Raw genomic sequence first — 25233 nt, 5'->3', positions numbered from 1 at the left:
TAGAGGGTGCCTGTCTTGATACAGAACCAAGGAGGCCTTTCACCATTTCTCTGATAAATTTGAAATAGGTTTTTTGACCTTGCTCCTTCTGTTATTGGTTTGCTAAGAATTTGTCATCATGAATGGATGAGTTTTATTAATAAGACACTCTTCTGCCACTTTGATGACCATATGATTTTTCTCCCTTGTCCTATAAACCTTTCCTTACACACGTGCTGTTGCCTGTGCCCCAGCCAGTGACCAAGTGACCCCAGCAGGGCCAGGGGCTCCTCCGGTCACTGCCCAAGACCCTGGCGAGCCTGGCCATGGGCAGGGCCCCGCTCCCTCCTGCGTTCCCCCGAGCCGGGTGGTGCCGCGGCCCACTCCGGTGTCTGTTGCTTTGTCAGCTAATGTAACCTACAGGTTTGAGTTTGAAGCGGCCATCTCATTTCGTGCTGCTTGTTCTACTTGTGTGATTTTTTTTTTTCCTCTCTGGTTTTGCTGTTTTTGGATAGTTTTCTATCGTTCACATTGTCACCTCTACAAGTGTGGACGCTGTGTGCCCTGTTCCCGGTGAGGGTGGCATCACAGCACGCTTGTGTGTGTGTGATCGGCATGGCAGACACCACACACGAGCTCTGAGCACGTGACTCCCCGTGCCCCCGTCCGGCTTACACAGCGCTCGGCCTCAGGGAAGTATTCTGTGTAACCGGACACAGTCACTGTTTGTGGTTATTTACCGTTCACTCTTTGTCCCGCTTTCCCCTTTAGGGCTCAGACTTGCCTTCTGTACTCGCCTTCTGCATTTGGAATCTCCTTTCTCACCTACTGACTGGCGTGCCCCCCATTATGGTCCAAAAACACCCTTTTTGTCATTCCTGAGGGCGCCGTCAGCCCGCATCCGGGGATGCTGCAGGCGTTCGTGACGTGGTTTGTGTCCAGACCCCGCTCCCCACCTCACACCTCACACCTGGCCCGCAGGCCCTATTGGGCACGTCCGTGCCCCTGTGGCATCACGTGATGCCCGCACACGGCGCAGCTGGAGGACCACAGGCCACGATTCAACACCTTTATTTGTCACCAACCGGACACAATGTTCACAACAGGGGGCACACGAGGAGGTATGCAGACAGACACGAGCTGTTTCACCACAGGCCTCGGACAGCGAGCAGGCCTCGGACAGCGGCTTGGGCGGAGCACCGTGCCCGCCCCCGGAGCTCCCAGAGAGCGGCTCCGAGTCCCCCTGGTGCCCCTGGAACTCTGGGAGAGCAGCTCTGAGTCCCCCAGATACCCCCGGAACTCCGGGAGAGCGGCTCCGAGTCCCCCCGATGCCCTTGGAACTCTGGGAGAGCGGCTCCGAGTCCCCCAGATGCCCCCGGAACTCCGGGAGAGCGGCTCCAAGTCCCCCCGATGCCCCTGGAACTCCGGGAGAGCAGCTTCGAGCCCCCCTGATGCCCCAGAGCTCCGGGAGAGTGGCTCTGAGCACCCCCCGACGCCCCCAGAGCTCCTGGAGAGCGGCTCCGAGCACCCCCAACGCCCCCGGAGCTCCTGGAGAGCGGCTCCGAGTCCTAGCACACTGACCAGGCGACGCTCTCCTCACTCCCTCACAGTGAGAAAACAGTGCAAAAATAGACCGCATCTCTATGTACATTTATTTCCCTTTCCTGAAAAGACTTAATACAAACTAGTAGCCTATGATCCCTTTCAAGTCTGAGTTATGTGCGTTTCCTTGTTGTTTGGCTTGGTCTGGGGAAGAGCGTTAGCCAAAGCAGCCCCGAGTGCAGGGCAGCCGCCTCCCTCCCCGGGCAAGGCCACACCGCTGAGCCGCGGAGCCCCAGAGCGTTCAGTAGTCGGTCTGTGGAGGGAGGCCGCTCGGGGTCAGAGCTCTGAGGACGGTCTCGCCACTTCACAGTGCGGCTGAGTCGTCAGCCTGTGCCGTGGGAACAGGTGACAGCGCGTCCCCACCCGCGTGTGCCGCTCGCGGGGGGCGCCCGCTGGGTCCTGGGGGGTCGGCACCGGCGGCCTTCCCGGTGACCGCAGGCCACATGGGCCTGCGCCTCGCCGCCACCCTCCACCCACATGGCCGCAGATGCCTCCTGACCGCAGGCCATCGGGCTTCCCGTGGAGCCTCCGCCCCTGGGCCTCGAGGGGCCGCCTCGGCCTGCCCTGAGCTGGCGGCCCCTGGGGTGTGGACAGGCCCGAGCCCCCACCTGCCTCTTCCTGACTGGTTTCCACCTGCTCCAACCTTAAGACTGAGGACACTCAGGTGTAAAAATACTCCAGTACAAATATAGACCTCTTCCTGTAATATTTTAAACGTACATGGTTTCAGTTTTGGCGACCTGACTGCTGCCTGCTTGCTTCTCCTACAGCGTTAAATAGAAATAAATACGGGGGCGGCAGTGCTCGCGTGCGTGCTGTGGTCCTGGCTGGGCGCCGTCCGCAAGGAGTGCCCCGACCACGTCCCCGCGTCCTGGCGGGCTTGTGCAGTTTCCTTGGCTCACAGACAGACACGTGATTTCTAGATGACTGCGGTTAGTGGAAGCGAGCGGGTGATGCAGAGAACATGCAGCGAGACGCACACCTGCCTGTGTCTGTAGCGTCCGTGCTGAGCGTGGGATCCGCATCTGTGCTGAGTTACGGGGCGGCAGGCCCGGGACCTCCGCCCGCCCTGCCCTGAGCTGGAGGTGCGTTTCCAAAGCTGCACTTTGGGAAGGGAACCTCAGCTGGGCCAGGGACACACAAGACCTGCCCGGATGCCTCTGGACGCCTCAGGAGCCCAAGAGCACGGGGCTGGGCCAGGGTGGCCACCGTGCATCAACCTTCCCTGGCCCGGGGGCAGGGCTGCCGCGGCCGTGGGGAGCCGGTCTCCCGCGGCGGGCAGTGCTGCCCTACAGGCCAGCCCAGGGGGGTGTGGGACACGGGACTCTGCATGTTCTTGTCTGCACACGTGTTTCCCCACCTGACAGCTCCTAGAGGAGAAGAGCCCAGGGCAGGGGCCAGTGTCCTGCCCGCCTGCCACCCCAGCCTTCGGCTGTAGAGCGAGGCCTGGCCGGGCAGCCTCGTTTCCCCGAGTTGCAGACTTCCCAGATAGCAGTGACTGTGTCCTCCAAGTGCTTCCGGACACCTGTGTTCCATCCCTCACTTCCCAGGTGTTTCTGCAGTGAGGTCCCAGGGTCTTAGGACAAAGCTGCCCGCAGAAGCCACTGCCATTCCGGGGAGCCCAGTGCGGGGGCCGTGTCCAGCGCTGGCCTGAGCCCCTCTGCGGGGGGCAGACCTCCAGGCCCAGCAGGGACCGGCGTGCATGGCAGTGCTGGCCTTCTCATGGCCACTTGTGCTGTGGGCCGGCCGTGTGTCTGGGGAGGGGTGCCCCAGGTGGCCCGCTGCCCTGGACACGGGACAGACAGCGGCGGGGCCGTGGGCTCCACGAGGCACTCCCCAGGGGCTGCCATGGGCTTTCCCAAGACTGACACCAGGGCCCTGGGGCCCAGCGGGTCACATGCCAGGCTGCGGCCGTCTTCACACACAAGGGACACGTGGCCAAGGAGCCAGTGCGACAGCAAGAGGCCCTGCCTCTGGCCTCTCGGAGACCCCAAAAGCAGACACTGCCGGCTCGGGCCCTCCTCGGGCCAGTCTAGCCCTGCGGTTTCTGCTCTCCTGGGTAGGGGTGGACAAGGGGGCCACTCGCAGACACCGCAGCGGCCAGCTGGAGGGGGAGGGAGGGGGCAGCCGGACTACCCGCAGCCTTGAGCCCAGGAGTCTCCTTGGCCTAGGACTCAGGGCACAAGGGTTGCGGGAGAGAGGCCCAGAGATGGGCCATTCTGAGTCTTCCCTGAGCCGTTCTGAGAGCAAACTCTAATCGCCATTTCTTATTTCTTCTCAGAAAAGTGAAATGAAATGAATTGCCCTTAGTTTTAGAATCCTGTAACTTCACGGTTCAAGTCACTTTGGTCGACGGATGAGGCTCCCTCCTTTGCACAGCAGCCCTCAGCTCAGCGCCCACCCTTAGCACAGCCCTGGCCCACGGGCGTGCGTGCCTGAGCGTGTGTGTGTGTGCATGTGCATATGCGCGCAGCGTGTGTGTGTGTGCAGCCTGTGTGCATGCGTGCGTGCACATGTGTGCAGCGTGTATGTGTGCGTGTGTGTGTGTGCACGCGTGTGCCCGCCTCCCCTGCCTGCACGCTGCTCTCCGGGCTCTGCGGGGCCCTGGCTGGGCTCCTCCGTGTCATCGGGGCTGCAGGTCGGCGCCCTGGTGCCCTCGTCAGCGCAAACCCGACAGGGCCTGTCGGCCAACTCCTTTGGACACCCACTTTGCTGCGAGCCAGTGGCCGGTGTGGTCTGGTTCTGGGAGACACTTTGGAAAGGGCCGTCTGTCTACTTCCTGGCAGGGACGAGGCAGGTGTGTTAGGAAAGGTGAGTTCAGGGGCCAAAGCTGGGGTCCAGGGGGCGCGAGGGCTGGGCGGGAGGGAGGCCGGCGGCCCTGCGGCCACCCAGCCCCAGGTCCGAGTTCTGCCGGTGAGCACAGGAATGTAACGAAGTGGAGGTGGTGAGGGGGCCAGGCGAGGGGAGGCCCGGCCAGCTACTTGCCCCCCTGCACCTTCTGGTCGTAGGTGCCCGCGTGCTTGTAGCCCGGCACGTAGCCCGACTCATCCACCAGGTCCACGCGGCCCGCCCGGCCCTTTCCCCTGCCTGACGGGTCGAAGCGCTCCTTGTGGGAGCCCGTGAACTTGGTGGTGTCCGTGAGCCGTGACACAGTGGGTGAGGAGATGGCTTTCTGCAAGAGAGCGGGGGCATGGGGGAGGTCAGCCCGGGGCCCAGACCACAGACAGGGGCGGCCCACGTGGGGACCCCCGTCCTGCCCGCCCCCGCACTCACCGTCACTCCCGCGATGATGGGGGCCTTGCCCTCGACGAGTTTGTGCACCTCCCTGACGGCCTCCGCCGCGCTCTTGTCTTTGAATCTCTTCTTGGCGAGCTCCTCCAGCGCCTCCTTGAACTGCTCGAATGTGATGGTCCTGCAGGACTTGCCCCTGCAGGGAGCAGAGTCTCATGGGGCACCCAGGGACCGCCCCCCCACCCTGCCCAGGGCCCCGTGACATCGGGGACCCTCACCTCCCCCGCAGAGTCCAGAGCGAGCCTGCCTCTCCCCCACCTCAGTCTGCAGCGTTTGCACCCAGTGGTTGGTTGCCATTGGCAACGGCAGCAAATATAAATTGCCTTGGAGAGAAGCTTAAAGGAAGCACATCGTTTATGAAAGACTAGACATCAAGATATGGCCTCGTCTGGTTCTAAAGCAGGTGACCATGCAGCCTCCGTGGGAGACAGACCCTCAGAGAGAGGGGCTGGGAAGCATGTCGCCCCCCGCAGTGTGGAGGGCGTCTCAGTCCCACCAGGGGCCCCCCCAGCCTGCACGGAGGCATCATCCCCTGGGGACAGGATTGGGGGCCACCTCCCCACGTCCCGGCCTGACCAGGGGCCTGGGAGCAGCTCTCCGCGAAGACGCAGACCCCGGATGCCCGGACCCGGTAGGTCATTCTGCCAACTTCAAGATGGCTCTGAACTGGCTCTCCATCTCTGAGAATCTTAACTGCCCCCTGGAGCGGATCTCCCCCGGCTAATCCGTTCAGTGAGGGCCTCAGTGTTTTACAGCAAGAGAAGGTGGGGGACGCGCCTGGGAGGGGGAGAGAGGCCGCCTGCAGGGGCCCAGAGCTCCAGGGGCGGTGTGGCTGCAGTGCCCAGGGCCCTGGCTGGAGGGACCCTGGGTGGAGGCGGCACGCCCACGTCGGCACTGGCCACAGCGGCCGCAGGACGGCGTCAGAGACGGGGCACAAGGAGGATTTCGACAAGGTCACAAAGGCAGTGAGTGGTCGCATATCACCTTTTCAGCAAATAGAGCCACAGCGACCGGTGGGCGGTGTGCAGAGAGCAGGCCTGGGCTGGCGCCGCCCCCCCCCCCCCCCACCCACCTACAGTAGTAAGTAGGCCACAGTCCTACGCTTGCCATAGAGCCCGAACTGTCCACCTTCTGAGACAGCATCCAGGTGGAAATCTTTGTGACCCTGGCTTAGGCAGAGATCTTCTTGGAAACAATCCCCAAAAAACAGTCCAGGAAAAAAAAAAAGAAAATGAACTGGACTTGACCAAAACTTTTAAAACCATGCTCTTCAAAAAGATACTGTTAAGAGAAGCAAAAGACAAGCCACAGACTGGAGAAATTTTGATAAAGTATTCGTATCTGAGTATGCAAATTACTCTTACACCTCAACAACAAGAAGAAAACCCCAGGTAAAAAGTTGGGCAAAATATTTCAACCGGATGCTTTGTCCAAGATCTGCCAGATGCGAACCAGCCCAAGAAGGACATTCCACGCTGCCAGGCGTGAGGGAAATGGGAGGGAATCCCAGTGTGGCCGGACGTGGCGCCCCTGCCAGCACACGCCCGCCACCACAGCTGCCGTGAAGGCCGGGCGAGTGCACAGCAGGGCGGGGCGGGCCCCTGGGGAGGCCGGCGGCCCACACAGCCCCGTGACCCCTCCTGGCCCACTCGCTCACTCTCCTGTTCACCGACCTGTTCAGTCACCAGAACTCAAAACAGCTCGGCGACCATAGACAAACACCTCGGGACAGCCCCAGCAGACACGGGGACTCACACTTGACACATGAGCCTGAGGACTCAGGACATGCTGACCGACTACACCGAGGTCAGGGCGACGGCGGAAAGAGGCCTCGTGAGACTGGACGTCCGGGCCGTGGGTTCCGCCCACCCCTGGAAGCCCCGCCGCCCTGCACGGCCGCTGTGAGGCCGAAGGCCCGGCCCTGCCCTCCCAGCTGGGAGGTGACCCTCCGCGGCCATGGGGTCCCGCTTGTTTGTACCAAGTCGTCAAAGGCGTGCCTGTCTCTATTCACGGGCTCCAGGCCCGACCGGCAGCCCGGTGTCCAGCGGGGGGCACACAGCCCTCCCTGCGCCAGGCGCCACCAGCGTGAGTCACTCGGCCGGGGCGGGGGGACAGCCGCCCGGTCTCCATCAGAGGCCGCATTCAGATCGCGTGGACCAGGGCTGACCTGCATGCCCCGCTGGGCGGGGGCGGGCGTCCCCGCCGTGACTGCCCCGTAGGGTTCGGGGCCTGGTTGGGACCAGCAGGGAGCTCTCCCGGGGCCCCGCGGCCCGCCGCTGAGAGCAGTCCCCAAGGAGATGTCCAGTGACAATGCCAGCTCTTCCCCGGAGACGCCTGGTTACTCGACACAGCTGCGCAGACACAGGGAGCCTGTTCTGCAGAGCACAGAGATGAGGGTCCCCACAGCAGACCCCCTGCTCCCACTTGGCGCCCGGGCCAGAGACTATTGTCCTGTGGGGACGCTGGCCTGGCGGTAACGGGGTCAGTGGGCACACACGTGGCCCCCGAGCTGAGCTCCTCGGGCGTGCGCTCCCGGTTCTGCAGGCCCAGGGCAGGTCACCCGGGGACGCCGGGTGGCCAGGGATCCTGGCAGGGGCCAGCCAGCCCTCCCAGGACAGAGGTCGGTGCCTCCAGGGCCAGCGTCACAAAGGGCCCTGGACTTTGGCCGACACGTCCCAGGACGGGGCAAGGGCCCCCTGGACCACAGATAAACAGCCACCTGTGCGGCTGGAGGAAGCCGACTCCAGGCACCCCTGACCTGCAGGAGCCAGACCCCGGCGACACGTCCAGGAAGCAGGAAGTGGGGCCTGACCCCCAGCAGCCCCGGGCCGGGGGGGGCCTGGGGGGACTGGACCACAGGGGAAACGCAGGCTGCCACACGAGTGGCACCAGGCACGGGTGCGAGCAGACGCTGGCCCCTGCTCCTTCCCAGGTCCACGGGCCGCATCCTGGCCTCACCCCCGCCTGGGCCTGGGGCCCGAGGGCGACTCTGCTCACACGCAGCTCTGGGGTGCGGGGCCCCCGCCCCAGGTCCTGGTTCTCTGCAGATGCACCGGGCGGGCAGCAGTAGGCCAGGACAGGCACTGCTGGAGGCCTGCATGGCCTCGGGGGGCCGGGAGAGGGACCCCCGGACCCTGTGAGACCTCAACACCACAGCTGGAAGCAGGACCTAGGGGCAGCATCCCTACCAGCCTGGACGCAGGGGCTGGGCCCCTGGTGGGCCCGGGACGCCCCGTCCCAGGAGCTCAGCCCACCCCACCTGCTCCCTCAGGCCCCGTGGATGCACCACGCTCCACGCTTCGGACAGTCCCCGTCCCGCCCCGGCCCGTGTTGTCCTAACCAACCCAGACAAGGCTCCGGAATCATGGGGAACGTGACCATCGGCCAGAAAGCTGTGAGTCAGGGCCAGGAGGGGAAGCCTCCCCTACCCCCGCCTCCCGGCCACCCCACCTGCGCACACACGCAGGGACCCCGCCGCCCACAGACCCCCCCGACAGCGGTGTTGGACCCCCAACGTGCTCGTGGGAAGGCGTCCTGAGTTCACTCCTTCGGCCCTGGGGTGGCGGAGCAGGGGTGGGGGTGGGGAGCCCCGGTCGCGGAAACAATAGTTTTCAATCAAGGCCTGGGGAAGAGCGGCAAGAAGTTTGTTTAAAACTTAACACATAGTAACATCGAAACAAACAAGCGCTGCCATGGCGACAGGCCCAAACAGAGGCTGCAGATACCGGCGGGCACAGAGCCACTGAGCCATGGCAACCGCCCCAAACAGAAACAGCCGTCGCTGTCAGCGCCCGCGGCTCCGCGTCCACGGCCACGGCTCCCACGAGCCGGGGCGCCTCGCCGGGGCCGCCACCTGGGGACCCTCCACCCAAGACGCACATGTCCACGCTGCACCGCACTCTGCAGACCTGGGCGCCTGGGGTCCCTGGCCTGGCCTGCAGGACCCGGCCCGGAGCACCGCCCGCGTCTCCCCAAGGACAAGAGCGTGAGGGTGGGCCCCTCACTCCACACCCGGGAGGTCTGGGGGGCCCGCCCCCGGGACAGGTCACAGGGATCCCATGGGGAGCCTGGGTTTAGGAGGGCAGAGGGAAGGAGCCACAGGCTCCTCTTTAGGAGCAGCCACAGGCTGCTCTTAACTGTGTCTTGATCACGACCCTCACTGGGCCCGCGCCCCCAGATGGCCGGCACCCTGCGAGCTGAGGCAGCGACGCTGGGGTCCGGGCAGCCGGGGGGCGGGGGTGGCCCGCGTGTCCGAGCAGCTGGTGTCCTGCCCTCTGGAGTGGGGCTGGGGCCAGAAGGGGTCACCCTTCCTGGGGCAGGAGGGCCTGTGTCCCCCACCGCCCAGGCATCCTGCACACGGAGTCTCCGGGTGAGCCCTGACCAGGGAACCCTGAGCTCTACATGTGTGCACACGTGTGTGATGCAGCGGGCGCTCTTCTTGGGTGTGGTCCCGGGTGTGGCGGGCAGGAGAGGGGGAGGGGCGTGCTGAGGCCTGGACGTGCTCATGCGTGTGGACACACACGTGGACACGCATGTGGCGGCCACTGTTGGTTACCCCTGCCCTTCCTCACACGTGAACGCCCCCCAAAGCTGAGGAGCCGCACCATGGACCTCTGGCTCCCACCCCCGCCGCCCCCCGCGGGCAGGACTCGGCCACACGAGACCCTCGGGCCCCCACGGCCGGCTGTGACTGCCCCCCCCACCCAAGGCCCTGGCCCCACCCGGCTGCCCCATGGGTCTGCCCCGCCCGCTGGGACCCAGACCCACCCCAATGGCCCAGGGCGGAGCCGGCACGCACTTGATCTTGCTGAAGACGATGTCCACGTCGGTGACGGTCACATTCCGGCCATCGATCACCTGGCAGTCCCGGCACAGCTTGGACCAATTCTTGCCGTGCATCTCCCTGCCCGAGGCCCGGGTGTCCCCATGCACCGCGAACCTCCGGAAGGCCTCCTCCAGGGCGCTGAGCTCCGCGCCCGCGGCAGCCGCCCCCTCGCCGGCCCCCTCCGACTCGAGCGACAGCCTCTTGGCAGCCTTGTCCTTGGTGGGGTCCCCCGGGGACTTGGGGGGTGTCTTGTTGGCGGACTTGGCGGGCTTGGGCCTGCTGTCAGCCATGCTGCTGGAAGGAAGAGACGAGAGGTCACCTGCTTTGTGGGCGGCTGTGTGAGACCCCCTGCCACCCACGGACAGCAGCCCTGCCCAGAAGTGACTTCGCGACCGTGGGGGACACCGAGGGTCCCGCGTCTGCTGCAGACACAGCCCGGCCCCTCCGGCCCTGGCACCCTGTCCACCTGTCCCCCAAGCTCACAGCCCCAGCCACGGGGGCAGCACGCGGCCAGCAGCCCAGGGGGTGCAGGGCCCCTCCAGTGAACCCCTCACCTCCCCCCCGGCTGCTCCTGCTCTGGGGGCTCCCCGAGCGACACCCCTCTGGGCACCGGTGGGGAGACACCGTGCTTGTGGCGAGGATCCAGAGCAGTCACACCACTGCCCCGACCTCAGGGCCCGGCCTGCTGACCAGGGTGCCCCTCACCCGGGTGGCCAAGTGGAGTGCTGGGGGGAGAGGGGGCCCAGGTGAGGGCAGGCGTCTGGGGGACCCCAAGGGCTGAGCACAGCTGCACCCAGCCCCAGGGTGGAGGCCCCGTGTTGGGGGGCGGCTGACAGTGTCTGGAGCCCAGTGAATCCCCGAGGCTGGGCCCGGGTCTCCATGGGGCTGAGGCATCTCCACCTCCAGCAGCTTTGGGGAGCCCGGAGCTGAGCATCGACACCCCAGAGTCATGGCCGGTGGCTGGGGCAGGACCCGAGAGCCCAGTCCCCAGAGGAGCAGCAGCCTCAGGAGAACCACCAGGTCAGCGAGCAGAGAGACAGGCAGGACGTGGCCCGAGCACAGGGCCCGGCTGGGCAGACAGAGCCGCGGACAGCGAGCTCATTCATGGCTGAACCCACAGAAGACCCTCAGGTCTGAGTCAGAGCGCAGGAGGCAGCGCCTGGCATGGCGGGAGTCCCCGCCACACCCGGCTGAACTCAGGACCTACAAGTTCCCCGAACAGAAAGGCTGGCACAGCTTGAGACGTGCCGGAGGCCCCATCGCTGTTGCGGGGGGCCCGGGGCCCGGGGCTCAGGGCCGGGTGGCCATGGCTGTGGACGCGGCCGTGAGCCCCAGAGCCAAGCTCTCCACTCAGGGCTCCACGTTCACCATGAACATACGGTATCTTAATAATCAAAAGTTACTTTTGATTCAAAAAAGAACAGGAGTCAGGACTTCCCGGAGGTCCATGGTCCAGGATCCACCTGCCAGTGCCGGGGACCCAGGTTCGGCCCCTGATCCAGGAAGGTCCCGCCCACCGCAGAGCAGCTAAGCCCGAGCATCACAGCTTCTGAGCCAGGGTGCCTGGAGCCTGGGAGCCACAATAAGAGAAGACGAGATACCACAATGAGAAGCTCGCGCACGGCCACAAGGACCCAGCGCAGCCAAAAACAAATAAAAATAACAGCAGTCAGACCCAGTGCGCGGGTGGGAAGCTCTCCAAGGTCACTCTTTGGTGACTCCTAGGTGTTCTGGGGAGAAGCCGGTCTGGATGGGAGAGCAGAAATCACACAGCCCGTGTCGGAGCCGACAGGGGTGTAGAGCAGGTGAGTGCCTGCAGACAGGATGCCCAGCAGGCTCTGTCCCGGTTTGCAGGGGAGGCTTCTCAGCAGCTGATCCTGGTGTGGACCAGGGCCAGGGGCGGGAGGACAGATGGGCGGGCAGGTGACCTGGAGGGAGCCTTGTGAGCATGGCCCGGCCGGCCCTGCTGCAGCCTGCAGACCCCCGAGGCCTTGGGGCAGGGAAATGATGAGGGGCTGTATATCCAGAACAACTCTCCCTGGCAATGCCCTTAGGACTGGCGTCCGAAGCAAAACCTATAGAAAAGGTCACACAGGACAGACCCTTACACACCATAGTCACCGCCTCAGCAGGACATCAGTACAGTGTCCCAGCCAGGAGGGCTGGGAATCCATGATAGTGATGTGCCTGCAACAGGGCCAGGTGTCTGTGAGCTGGACATGTGTGACTGTGAGCTGGGCAGGTGTGTCTGTGAGCTGGACAGGTGTCTGTGAGCTGGGCAGGTGTGTCTGTGAGCTGGACAGGTGTCTGTGAGCTGGGCCAGGTGTCTGTGAGCTGGACACGTGTGTCTGTGAGCTGGACAAGTGTGTCTGTGAGCTGGGCAGGTGTGACTGTGAGCTGGGCAGGTGTGTCTGTGAGCTGGGCAGGTGTGTCTGTGAGCTGGACAGGTGTCTGTGAGCGGACAGGTGTGTCTGTGAGCTGGACAGGTGTCTGTGAGCTGGGCAGGTGTGTCTGTGAGCTGGACAGGTGTCTGTGAGTGGACAGGTGTGTCTGTGAGCTGGGCAGGTGTGTCTGTGAGCTGGACAGGTGTGTCTGTGAGCTGGACAGGTGTCTGTGAGCTGGGCCAGGTGTCTGTGAGCTGGACACATGTGTCTGTGAGCTGGACAGGTGTGTCTGTGAGCTGGGCAGGTGTGACTGTGAGCTGGGCAGGTGTGTCTGTGAGCTGGGCAGGTGTCTGTGAGCTGGACAAGTGTGTCTGTGAGCTGGGCAGGTGTGTCTGTCAGCTGGGAAGGTGTGACTGTGAGCTGGGCAGGTGTGTCTGTGAGCTGGACAGGTGTCTGTGAGCTGGACAGGTGTGTCTGTGAGCTGGACCAGGTATTTTGAAGGCAGCATCAATTCTGCCTCTCCTGGTTCTCCTTCCTGGAGCAGAAGGCAGGTCTGCACTGTGAGTAAACATGGAGTGTGGATTCCTCCTTCTGCAGGTGTGAACATGCCCCCACTCCCTGGCTCCCTCAGCTTTCAGCCCCTTGTTCTGCCCATAGTCTACACACCAACCTGCAGGCACTTCCTGATCAGACAGAGTATCTGGCCCTGGGAATCCCACCCCTCCCTCCCCTCAGCGTAGTCTGGGCTGAAGTCTCCGGGTGCAGACCAGATGTACTGCCTCCCTGCGCCCATCCCGTCTCCCGCGGGTGCCGGCTGTGCCCGGATGGCCCGGCCTCCCTGGGGGGAGGACAAGCGTCACGGGGACGGGTCTAGGCTGGTGTGCAGACGGGCAGGATGCACACGTCTGGAGCTCAGACCTGCACAGGGGACCCTCCGCCCCCCACACCCCAGGCTCCCAGCACCTCCCCAGGAGCTGTGTGAGGTCCTGCTCTGCAAAACCCGGGACCAACCAGCCCCAAGCAGGCGAGGGGTCCCCAGGCCTAAGGATACCCCAGCTCCAAGCTTTGTGATTCTCCCACCTCACACCCAGCGAGCCAGGCTGGCAACATGGGGAGCTGGGGTCATGGCCCAGGAACCATGGTGGCTGGACCCCCACCTCAGGCTCGGCCAGGTCCTCGGACTGGGCTGTCGGGCCAGCATCCCAACCCCTACCTGAAGAGCTGGGGGGCACCCACCCGCTGAGTAACCACATGCCGGCGCTCCGCAGGGCTTCTCGTGGCCAAGCCCATCCCCCCGGGGGCCGTGTCCCCAGGAAGACACTCGGGAGTGGGAGCTGGGCCGGGAGGGGCCCTGGGCCCTGGAGCTCCTGTGGACTCCTCAGGGCGGCCGCCCCCTCGAGCTGGGTCACGGGCAGCACCCACGCCTGGGCCGGGAGCCCGAGTCCCTGGGCCACGGCTGGGCCAGGCAGCGTGACCCCGAGGCCCAGGGCCCGGCTGACCAGCTTCTGTGCAAGAACCACACGGGCCCTGGAAACAGCAGGCCCCCAAGCCTCTTACAAGCAGGCCGTACTTGGACCTCGACGGAGCACCGGCCACTGGCCAGGCTGACCATCTGCTGAGGGTGCCTGACCGCGGCCCCGTGGAGGCTGAGCCACAGAAGGCCCCACGCCAGACACCGCTGGACACACAGAGGGAACCCAGAGGCCCTGCGCAGCGGGCGGATGAAGTGGAGGCAGTGCAGAGGGAGCGGCCGCCTCCCAGGGCACCTCAGCCCTCTGGTGGCTCGGCCCCCAGGGCAGACGTGGCAGAGCGGGGAGGCTGGGGGCGTGACGCCTGCGCCCTCACGGGAGCCCCAAGCACGCCTGCTCCGCAGCCACGCAGAGGGGGCCGGGCGCCGGGTCAGCTGGGCCGGGGAGGACCCCCACCCGCCCCCCAGACCCCCGCCAGGTGTGAGCACTGGACCCCTGCAGAAGAGCTTGCAGGTGGCGGGAGGAGGTGGACAGTAAATTCAAAAGACCAAGCTGAGCGGACGTCACCACTCTGCGGCCCCCCACCCACCAGAGCTCAGCTCCCAGGGTCAGGTCCAGCTCCCGGCAAGGGCACAGTCCCTGAGCAAACAGCCCCGGGAGCGGTGGAGCCAAGCCTGCAGACCCTCTGGCTGCCTGCAACCTGAAGCTTTGGCTCTTTGTTCCGGAGTCCACTTGGGCACAACACAGCCTTTTGGCAGCTGTTCACATTCGAATCACGATTCGGCCACCACTCACAGCTGCCCAGCTCTGACGGGTGAATGACCACCCGTCCCAGTCTGCGGAGCCTCCCAGGCGGGCACCTGCCCCGCAGAGCTGATGGGGCCTGGAGTCTCGGCATGGACGCAGCCCCCCGCCCCACCCTGCCGGTCACAGGCTCCGCGGAGGCCCCGCAGGGAGGGGCGGGTGACTGTACCATCTGACGAGGAAGACACTCAGGGCCCGTGTCATGCACTTCAAGCCAGGGGCCCGGAAAGGCCCACAGAGGTGGGGACCTCCCGCACGGGGCGAGGTGTCCCTTGGAGCAGCCTGGTCACAGCCACACTGGTCCAGGTCCCGGAGTCAGAGGTGACATCTCCAGGACGAGAAGGAAGGGGCGGGTGGGCGGGGGGGCGTCCACCAAGGACCGGGACCACTCTGCGTCCTGCAGCGAGACTGCCGTGGGGGCCACCCCCCCCAAACCTGGGGGCTGCTGCCACTGGGCTGGGGGAGGGGAGGAAGAGGCCAGGACAGTTACCAGCCCTGCCCGCAGCAGACCTCATGTGGACAGAGGAACTTCCCTGGGTCACTGAGAGGCTGGGGGTCTCCCTCCCGGCGACCCCGTGGCCTCCCAGGAGCCACACCCCGGGCCCCACTGTCCGGGCCCCAGAGCCAGCCTCTGCTGTCAGCTTGCTTCTTACAAATCCCAAGAATACAGCACCTGTAGCCCACATGCTGCCAGGGTGAGTCACGTGTGGCCACGTCCTCACAAGGTGGCTGAACCTTGTTTGGAAGAAGGGTCCCTGCAGACGTCATCAAGCTAAGGATCTCTAGATGGGCCCACTCCGGACCAGGGTGGCCCTAAGTCCAGCAACAGGCGTCCTTGCGAGGGACAGAGGGAAGTGACACAGACCCAGAAAAGAGGCCACATGAAGACGGAGGCAGAGACAGGGGCATTGCAGCCCCGAGCCCAGGGACCCCGGGTGCCCTGGGAGACGGAAGAAGCAGGAGGGACCCTCCTGGACCTCCTGACGGAGCCCAGTCCTGCGCCAGCTTCATCTCGGACGGGGGTCTGGCCCAGAGTGGAAGGAGGACACATTTCTGCTGTTGCAGCTGAGCCTGCGGGCATTTGTTACAGCCCCAGACCCTCACACACCAGGGAGACCGGGGGCTGGACAGGGGGTTCCTGCCCCAGAGAAAAGTGCTTGCGGAGGCCCAAGCGGGTGAAGCACCGGTGGGCACACAGACCCGGCGGCCAGAGCCGGCAGAGGGCCGGCCCCCAGCACTGGAATGGAGGCCGGGCCACCATCCCTGGGGAGCAGGAAGCCCCAGGCTCACCCTGGGGGAGGGGGGCCAGCAGCAGCCAGCCCCGCGCTCAGGGTTGGAGGGTGAAGCAAGGCCTGCCAGGCGGAGGGGCGCCTGGGAGCAGACGGGCAGCCGGCAAGGACCGCCAGGCGGGCTCCTCCCAACTCACAAATGTGGACTTGGGGGCCCTGGATCGCTGATGCCCCAGACACCGCTGGACACACACACTCCAGAGGAGGGGACTCCCACTGGAGACAGAGACGTCTCTGTGACACCTTTAGATCCCGTGTCCACACATGACAAACAAACGGCCGGGCTTAACAGGGGAAGTGCCAGGAGCCTGCAGAGACAACAGGAGACAGAAACCACAAGAGGCCGCACGTTCTGCACTGGCCTTGCCTGGACACTAATTTAAAGTAACGGTGTGCGCGTGTGCAAAAGAAATGGGTGGTGCATGCCATGTGCAAAGAGAAAGGACAAGGTGAGGAATTCCAGGAAAGAACAGCGGCTGTGAGAATGCAGCAGGCAGCTTTGAAAAGAGAACACCTCAGAGTTTGGACTTCCCCCGCGGCTCAGACGGTAAAAGCATCTGCCCGCAGTGCAGGAGACCCGGGTTCAATCCCTGGGTCGGGAAGATCTCCTGGAGAGGGAAATGGCAACCCACTCCAGCACTCTTGCCTGGAAAATCCCATGGACGGAAGAGCCTGGCAGACTACAGTTCATGGGGTCGCAAACAGTCGGACACGACTGAGCGAATTCACTTTCACTTTCACAAAGGTTAGTGACTAAAGTTCAGAACTCAGCGGATCAGTCTCACAGCAGGGCAGATTAAAGAACTCCTGGATCAGAAATCCCCAAAAGAAAACACCTAGATGTAGTGTACATATGTGTGTGTGCACACATGTATACAAAGGCATGTGCGTATGTATGGTGCACACAGGCTTTCCAGGCGGCTCAGATGATAAACAATCTGCCTGCACTGTGGGAGACCCAGGTTTGACCTCTGAGTCGGGAAGATCCCCAGAGAAGGGCATGGCAGCCCACTCCAGTATTCTTGCCTGCAGCATCACTTGGACAGAGGAGCCTGGCGGGCTGCAGTCCACGGGATCACAAGGAGTGGGACAGGACTGAGTGCCTAACACATGGTGTACACACAAATGAAAATCATTTGATGGAATTTAGCATTTATTCACCATAAAAATTCTTAGCAAATAAGAAAAGGAAACACATTTCTCAACTTCATAACGGATGGTGGTGTGTTACTTGTTCAATCATGTGCTACTCCTTACAGTCCCACGGACTGCAGCCCGCCAGGCTCCTCTGTCCACGGGATTCTCCAGGCAAGAAGACTGGAGTGGGCTGCCATGCCCTTCTCCAGGGGATCTTCCCCACCCAGGGATCAAACCAGGGTCTCCCACATTGCAGGAGGATTCTTCATCATCTGAGCCACCAGGGAAGCCCTTGATAATGGGTACCTACAAAAAACTACAAAAATGTGTGAACACTGAAAATTTTTTCTTTTCAAGCTGGAGTAATGGGAGGATGCCTGCTATCACCACTTCTGTTCACCTCTGTTCAGTGTAGTGAGACAAGGAGAGAAGCGGCATGAACACAGAGAGGAAGAAATAAAACGTCACTGTTTGCAGTTTCTATGATTGTGTACACACAACGTCCAAAGGGATCCTGGGAAAACTTTTAGAATCAATGTGAGTTTATCAAGATTTCTGCCTACATGGTCAACATACAAAAACCTATTTTATTTCCATGAAGCAGCAAAACCAGACAATAACAGTGTTTAGAAATACATCATTTAAAATAATGTGAGGAAATACCGATTGCCTAAGGATCAATGTAACAGGAGTTGTGCAAGGGCCGTCGACACAGAAACTATGAAGTGTCATTGAAAGAACAGTGATATCATGAACATGGATTAAGTCTGAATGCACAAAGATGTCCATTATCCCCGAATTCACCCACAGTTTTAATTTAATCCAATCAAAAATTCCAACACTTTTTTTTTTTTTGGTCTGGGTTGTGAGACAAGCTGAATGCAAAGCAAACGAAACAACAAAGGATCATGAATTAACTAGCCATCTTGGAGGAAGAACAGGTGGGGGATTTGCCCAGCGGTTTTGAGACTTGATGGGAAGGTCTGGAAATGAAGTGGTGTGTGGTCCTGGTCTAGGACAGAGAATAAACCACGGAGCAGAAGAAAGCTCCCCACCCACCCGCAAGGCGGAGACAGTGTGGACGGCAAGGTGGTCCTACAGGAAAAGAGGGAAGAAAATATTCTCCGAGAAAGGAGACAGGCTTACTGACTGGACACATGGAGAGAAATGAGAATTAATTCAGATGCCGACTGCAGCAGGAGGCAAGGACTTTAAGCCCCTGGTGGGTGATGCTCAAGAGCATCCGATGTCCTTGTGTGGGAAAGACTGTACACAGTACACAAAACCACTGTCCCCAAAGCAGAAGATTCTGAAATGGCCCCAGATTAAAATGTGGAACATCTGCTCCTCCAAAAGGGGGCTGCGGGGTAGATAGGTCTCTCCTATGTGCAGCCTACGCTGCTGGTCTCCAGAATCTAGGGAGAGCCCTGTGGATCAATCCGAAACAGACAACTCCGGAGGAATGTGCAAGGCATGGGAGTGGCTCAGGGACCAGGCCCAGCGGGGACGCCGGGCCCATCACGGTGGCCTGAAGTGCAGGCTCTGACGCGCCCTGCAGGTGGCCATGGCCTGCTGGCGCTGCTGGCGCCGGGGCTGCGACTGGGAGGCAGTGCCTGGGCCCTGCAGACGCTCACCTGTCCCCCGAGGAGCAGAACAGGGAGGCTCCTGGCGGCCACGCTCATGGGAGCCAGAAACCAGAAGCAACCCAGGGCTCGTGGGGCGCAGCAGAGCAGCAGACAGCGGGGGCGTGTTCACAGATCAGACACGTGCTGACGGTGCAAGAGCACGTGCTCTGAGCCCAGAGGTTAGCCGAGCCGGCAGGGCCGGTGGGTAGGGCGGGCAGGCTCAGGCAGGAAAGCCAGCAGGAGGCAGAGTCCCTCCCTGGGAACGTGGTGGGGACAGCCACGGCCCCTGCAGGAGACGGGGGGCCGTGGGCCTGGGGCTGCAGAGTGAGTCCTAACCTGCTCCTGGGATGCTCGGGCTCAGATCTGTGACCACGGCAGTCAGAGGCACAGTGCGTGTGAGGCATCCGGCTTCGTGACGTTCCCGTGGCGGGGCCCTCCCAGGGTTCACCTGGGTCTGGGCACCTGGCTCCTAACACACGGGTGCAACAGGGTGAGAACCTAGGAAGTTCGGCCCAGAGCAGGGAGGCTGTGCTGGACAGGTGGACAGGGGACAGGAGGGGGCACACTCAGGGACGCCGTGCAGAGGGGCGGAGGAGGGCCTGGGTGTTCTTAACCTCTAGGCTTGGAGAAGGACAGTCCTTCCTTTCCACAAATCTAGCAAGAAAAGGGAAAGCGATGTGAATGAGAGAATGAGTGCCCCCCCATGTCACAGAAGATATGTGCATTTGGTGCCAAAGTCAGAGCACCAGCATCCTCACGCCCTGTGGGAGTCAGTTTACGCGTTCTCAGTAAAGAAGGTCCTTCCCTTGGACACTTACACATTACGTCGCAGTTGAGCTTCATTGCATGTCGCCGCACGTCCTGGTACAGTCAAAGGGCAACTCTGCAACCTGCGAGGAGTCTTGCTTCCCAGCCAGGGTGAGAGCACACCCTGACCCTGCCGTGGTCCTCACCCAGCCCCGCCCGTCCCCCACACGCCTCTCCTGGAGGCTGCAGATCACAGAACCTGCACCCCCCGGTGACCCGCCCTCCCAGCCGGCGACGCGCCCCCCTGGTGGCCCAAACCCCCCCCAGGTGATGTAACCCCCCCAGTGAACCACCACCACCCGCCCCCGCCGGTGACGCACCCCCCTTGCTACCCCCCCCCCAGCGACGCACTCCCCTGGTGATGCACCCCCCGGTGACCCACTCCCCTGGCAACACACCCCAGGAGCAGCCACATGAATGCAGCAGAGGAAGTGCCCTCTGCAGAGGCGCTGCTGAGCTGGGACACCGAGGTCCCATCGAGGATGCTGGGGTTCGAGGGTGCCAGCTCTGGGGATCCATGGACTGTGACCCCGGGGCCACCTCCACAGCCAGAGAGGAAGCTGCTCTCCCAGGAGGGGCTGGACAGTGAGCGAGCGCGCCAGGGCCCTGCAGGCCCCACCCGGGCTCCGCTCCTTCCTGCCCTGAGAACACCTGTCGATGGAGCGGCCAGGACTGGACGTGGGTCGCTCCTGCCTGCACCCGGGGTCTGCCTGGTCTTCGGCTTGTGAGCGCGGGTGGGCTCCTCACAGCGCCCCGCACCCTGGGTCTGCAGCAGCTCCGGAGTGGCGCCAGACAGGGCCTGAGGGGGACCTGATACCAGTGCCGCGTGGCCCCCGCATCCCCGGATGGCATCTCTGTACGTGCTCCTCCAGCCTCACCACCAACATCACCAGCTATAAATAGCCCTGGCGCTAAGTCAGCAAGCCTCTCCCCGAGGAAGCGTTTAATTCTCAGCCTCTTCTGCAGGGAACGGCTCCTCTACCCACCGGGGAAGGGAGCCACGTGGAAGCGGCCCCGGAGGGCACTTTGGCTGCTCAGGGCTTTCTCTTAAACCTCAATCAGTGATGAGCCATTTTAATTTTCTTTACGAAATTCTCCTGTGCTTTGCACATTTCCCACAGTGAGCATCTATAACCTTGTATGTAGTTAAAACAGTTTATTTATTGCGACTTCAAAGGATTAGCAAAGATGAGGCAAACAACGCCGAGGCGATAGGAACACAGCCCCACACGGCTTCCTCTAGTCTGGCTCATGTCATCATTCCAGAAAGATGGAGAAGAATTTTTTAAAGTCGTAGTTAAATGATGGCACCTTTCTGAGAGATCCTTCTGAAAGTCAAGAAGGCCACGGGCCCTTTCCTCAAGAAAACATGCATGCTTGTGTGTGCCACATTTGGCAGATACTCCCAGGAAATTCACCAGCGCCGCCTTGCCCCCTTGCTATCCCTGAGCCCTGGGATTCCACCCTGGAGGTGGGAACCGGGGCTGGTACCAGAGCCGGACAGGGAGTCCAAGGGAAGGCCCCCTCAAGGCACCCCTCCCCTGGCCCCGCCCCACCCCCGTTTCCTGCCTGCTCCAAGCTCGCCCTCCCCACCCCATCGCTCCATCCCCGGATGTGGGCCCAGGGCACTGGGAATTCGGGTCAGGGTTCACTGACCACCTCCCAGGCTCTGGGGAGGCCCTGCCAGCACCCCTCCCTGAGAGACTGGCCATGGGGAGCCCTAGGATATGTGCTGGGGGCCTGGGAAGCTAGGTCTTTTATCATTCATAAATGTCAGACGAATTAGCCAATAAATACACATGGGTGACAGCACAGCCAGCTTATCCTAAAAGGTGTCTCATCTTCAGAGAACACAGAACGCCCGTCAGCACGGCAGGCACACAGGGCCCTTCCCACCTCCTCTCCAGGCTTCATTTACATAACTGAAACCGCAGATAAAGGGTTTCTCCGGATCCTCCTTCTAGGGCGGGGCTCTGGTCCCCAGGGGCGTGTGGAAAACATACACTGGCCGCCAACCTCTTTATCTAGATTGCCGGGTTCTGTGCCCACATGCGCTAAGAAAACATAACACCCCTCTGGCGGGTTCTGGATCGCAGAGTGTCTGACACTCACCTGCTCCGATACGGCACAGCAATGCCCGACACAGAGGCGGCGTTCTCGCCAGAGGGTCACGCTCATTCTGGGCCGCGGACGCAAACGGTCTTTTCTGTGGCCCTGAAATTCGTGCAGCGTGACAGTGGCTCCATTTCAAAGCCTCCAAGCCCTAAATTCCTGCCGTCTCGTTGGCAGCCGCCACCCCGGGCCTGGGCGTTTGAACGGTGTTTATGCAGATGAACGCGGAGGGGGAAGGGGCTGCAAGGGGCGTCCTCTGTCCTCTGCGCACCGACGGGCAGAAAGGCCGGGGCGCCCCAGCGAGGGCCGATTATAAACCCATCCTCTGCATCGTCGGCCGCTCCAGCCCGCGCCCCCCGCGCCCCGCCGCCCGTCCCCAGACCCGTGTCAGGACGCAGCCGCTGGGGCCCGAGCGCCAAGCCGAGGGCCGGCAGCTGGGGGGCGCGGGGCCTCGGGGAAGGGGCGCGGCCGGGCGCGCCCCGAACTGCGGGTGCAGGTGGCTGGAGGAGCAGGCGCCCCGCGCCCCGGGACGGCGCTCCGCGGCCACTTACCTCAGAGATGCGGCGACCGCAGCAGCAGCGCCTCCGCGACTCGGCCGCGAGCGACCCGGTGCCCGGCCTGCTCTCGCGCCGCCGCTCCCCGCCGCCGGCCCCGCCCCCGGCCCGGACCCGCCCCCGGCCCCCCGCTTCCGCGCCCGGACCGGCCCACGCCCTGCGCGCCGCGCGCTCTCATTGGGAAACGCGGCCCCGGCCCGCCCCGCGCGCTCCTGGCCTCCCCGCCCGGCCCTCCCCCTGGCCGCCCGGCGCCCCGCGGCCGGCCTCGCTCGGCCTCTGCCTTACAAGGCGGGTCGGCACCGGCCCCGGGGCCACACGGCTCCCGGGGCGGGGGCGGCCCCTCCTGGCCCTCCCGGCCCCCGGGCGCTGGGAGACAGAGGGGCGCGCGGACCGGCCTCCCGGGTGGGCCGGTCGGGTACGAGCCTCTCTGCGGAGACGCTGCGGGTCCGCGCTGGGGGCCGGGGTTGCGGGGTTGGGACCCCACGGAGCGGGTGCAGGGGGCGGGGAGGGGGCGCCCTGCGAGAGCCGGGGGACGGCGGGAGCGTGCGGTGAGCGCCTCGCTGGGGTCGGCGGGGAAGGGGTCTGGGCCGGGCACTGGGCGCCGTGAGCAGTTGGGCCGCTTTGAGGGGGGTGCAGGGGGCAACCCCATTCCAGCTGGAGGCGATCGGTCTTCCTGCGGACGGCCTGGGCCCCGGGCTGCCCGTGTGAAAGCGCAGACCTCAGAGCCTCTTCCACTGTCTCCCTCCTTCTCGGGTACCTGATTCCCTCTCCCCTCCAGGCGGTGAGCTGGCGGGGCACCCCCGCCGCCCTGGACAGCAGTGCTCAGCAGAGGTTCTGGGGCTGAGGTGACAGAGGTGCTAGTGTTGAGTTCAACAATTGGAGTGCAGGGGTCTTCCCATGGATCCTCCAGGACCCCCTCCAGTGGAGGAAGCCACCCCAGGCTGCCGGGATGTCCAGCCTCCGGCGGAAGAGTGGCCTTCGGGTCATTTCCAGCTTCACTGCCTTGTGACCGGCCAAGGAGCCACCCCAGGCCCCTCCTCCCCTCCCGGCTGCAAAGCCACCCCCGCCCCAGGCTTACACACACACTTCACACACACCCGCCACCCCCTACCCAGGCCCCCAGGACCTGTCCTCCGTCCTGGCTGCAAAGCCCCCGCATCCCAACTTGACTTGAGTCTCACCTGAATCAGAATTGTGGCAGCAGCTTCTGACTTCACCTGGGATTCCAACCAGGCCAGGGGGACACGGAGGCAGCAGAGGAAGCTAGGGTGCTGAGCTGGAGGAGGGGTGACCGACAGGCGGCCCCACAGGTGAGAGGACTCAGTTCCCCCCAGGGAGCCCAGCAGGCAGGTGTGTCCTGCCCTCCCCACCTGGCCCTGGGCCTTTCCCTCAAGCCCTCTGGTTTCTGCTTCTGCTCAAAACCAGCCAAAGATAGGCTTCTAATTCTAATTCCTCTGCAAAGGTTCACACTGCGGAGCCCAGGTGAGTCCAGAATCTTAGACCTGAAAGAGCACAAAGAGCAGGGAGTCACCTGAGGCCCGTTCCTGGCGAATCTTGGTCCTGACTTTCCTTGGTCCTGACGCTGGGCTGCGCCCCGCCGGTCCCCCACAACCCTGAGTGCCGCCCACATTGTTCTTAACTACGCAAACGAAGTCATTAAGACCACTTCTCAGGATTATGTCCCCATTGTCATATTAGCCAAAAGGCTAAGGTGTTCAATCTGTTTTTCAAACCCTGTGCCAATGCCATGATGTGATCCTGGTGATTTTGCCAAAGGTAGAACTGCTCTGGGAGGCAGGTGCCAGGCTTCAGGTAGAAACGTTTGAGGGACAGAGTCCTTGGGAAGCAGAGACAGGGCCTGGGAGTCAAGGTGGGCTCCCACAACACGTGCTCCCCCCAAAGACAGAATTGCTGGAGCCGCAGCCCTCAGCCCTGGTTTGGGATCAGGGGACCCTTCTTCCATCTATGGCTGCCGGACTGATCCTCTGTGGGGGATGACCGCCCCCTGGCCCTTGGTCCTCTGCCAAGACCTGGATGATCCCCGTCTACCCTGCAGTTATTACAGCCCAGCTCAAGAGGGCAGGGGCAGGTCTGCACCGTAGCCGTGTGGAGGCCCACGGATGGAACCATCTGCCCTTGCAGGACACTGTGCTGGTTTTTCAAGGCCGCGCGGCAGAGGACCACGTGCTGGTGGCTTAAACAGCAAAAGTCCTCACAGCCCAAAGTCAGGGTGTCAGTGGCCATGCTCCCTACGATGGCCCTGGGGCCCTTCCTGCCTCCTCTGGCTTCTGGGCCGCCAGCTGTCCCCCTACGATGGCCCTGGGGCCCTTCCTGCCTCCTCTGGCTTCTGGGCCGCCAGGTGTCCCTGGCTCCAGGCTGCATCGCCCAACCTGGGCCTCCGTCCTCACGTGGCCTCCTCCCCCAGGTCTGTTTCTGCCCTGCATCTTGCACCAGGACGAGTGGATTTAGGGCCCACGCGGGTTGTATGGGGTGCCCTGTCGAGCCCCTAAGTATGCCTGCAGAGACCACTGTCTGTGCTGTCCCCCAGGGATGGGCGCTGAGCTCTGGGCACCATTTCTGCGTCCCAGCGGCCCCGGCCCGGCGTCCTGGGCAGGTTCCGTGTCCCGTGTCTCGACTGTGCCAACTCGGCTCAGGACCCTGGGCCCCCTCCCCGAGGACCACCTTGGTGGGAGGCAGCTGTGGGCAGGAAGGGGTTGGGCTCTCGGGCTGTATTGAACTCCACGTGCTGGGCGTGAACATGGTCCTTATTTTAAATCCCGAAGGACATCTTGGTTGAAATGCATCCTCATTCACACACTTGGAGGCCTGGGTGGCTCCATCTTGGACCACGCAGTCTTCCCCAGGTGGGAAGCCGCTCGTGGGCCACGGGCTGTGTCCAGGCCCCACTCAAGCAGCAGTGGGGGCCCGTCCATCTCGCTGGAGGCGGGGGCAGAGCTTTGGGGCTCCTGGTGCTGCTCAGCTCAGGCAGAGTTGCCCTTCATCGCAGACGAGACCCGAGGAGCTCTGTGCAGCCCAGGGAGGGGGGTGCCCTCAGCATGGAGCCCTGGACAGACTCTGCGGGCGGCCCCTCTGCAGGTGGAGCTGCTGTGTGCTCACTGCGGGTCAGCGCCCGGCGGGGCCCCTCCCCTGGGAGGTGTGTGGGGAGGGTGGACAGCCAGCTCCTTGCAGGAACGTCTTCAGGATGACCCAGTGTGGGGACGCCCAGCACCCTCTCTGTGCCCATGGGGGCCCTGTCCTCCTACGCATAGAGGCCTCCTGGGGTGGATGTCCAGCCAGGGCCCGCCAGGGGCCGGACACTCGCTGCAGATTGTGAAGAATCTCACGACAGTGGCAG

The 25233-nt window shown here is 63.3% G+C and overlaps 1 protein-coding gene and 1 long non-coding RNA gene across 5 annotated transcripts; one reads left to right on the top strand and one right to left on the bottom strand.

The window, feature by feature from the left end:
* Window positions 1-1034: 1034 nt before the first annotated feature.
* On the bottom strand, window positions 1035-22030 carry LOC122683770 (tubulin polymerization promoting protein). Of its 4 annotated transcripts, none has more exons than XM_043887603.1 (5): window positions 21876-21994; window positions 21325-21426; window positions 9671-9991; window positions 4855-5008; window positions 1035-4753 (listed from the first exon to the last, which is right to left on the bottom strand). In XM_043887603.1, the coding sequence occupies exons 3-5, from the start codon at window positions 9985-9987 to the stop codon at window positions 4559-4561; spliced, it is 666 nt and encodes a 221-aa protein (XP_043743538.1). In that variant the 5' UTR covers window positions 9988-9991; window positions 21325-21426; window positions 21876-21994; the 3' UTR covers window positions 1035-4558. The 4 variants fall into 4 exon arrangements, with proteins under 4 accessions (XP_043743538.1, XP_043743536.1, XP_043743535.1 ...); XM_043887601.1 differs by having other exon boundaries at window positions 9671-9988; XM_043887600.1 differs by lacking the exon at window positions 21325-21426 and having other exon boundaries at window positions 21876-22030.
* Window positions 7452-9064, top strand: LOC122683771. Its single transcript, XR_006337812.1, has 3 exons — window positions 7452-7672; window positions 8144-8266; window positions 8642-9064. It is a non-coding gene; the product is annotated as an uncharacterized LOC122683771 (long non-coding RNA).
* Window positions 22031-25233: the final 3203 nt, after the last annotated feature.

The sequence above is a fragment of the Cervus elaphus genome, chromosome 25 (genome assembly GCF_910594005.1).
Source record: "Cervus elaphus chromosome 25, mCerEla1.1, whole genome shotgun sequence".
NCBI lineage: Eukaryota > Metazoa > Chordata > Mammalia > Artiodactyla > Cervidae > Cervus > Cervus elaphus.
Note: the sequence above shows the minus strand (reverse complement) of the source record. Positions and strands in the feature narration are given on the sequence as shown.

Excerpts from the sequence above, each read along its gene's own strand:
- LOC122683770 (XM_043887600.1), bottom strand. The coding sequence starts at position 9,987 with ATGGCTGACAGCAGGCCCAAGCCCGCCAAGTCCGCCAACAAGACACCC. Across the intron at positions 5,009-9,670 it reads ATCGTCTTCAGCAAGATCAA|GGGCAAGTCCTGCAGGACCA; the intron begins GTGCGTGCCGGC and ends TGCTCCCTGCAG. Across the intron at positions 4,754-4,854 it reads CCATCATCGCGGGAGTGACG|AAAGCCATCTCCTCACCCAC; the intron begins GTGAGTGCGGGG and ends GCTCTCTTGCAG.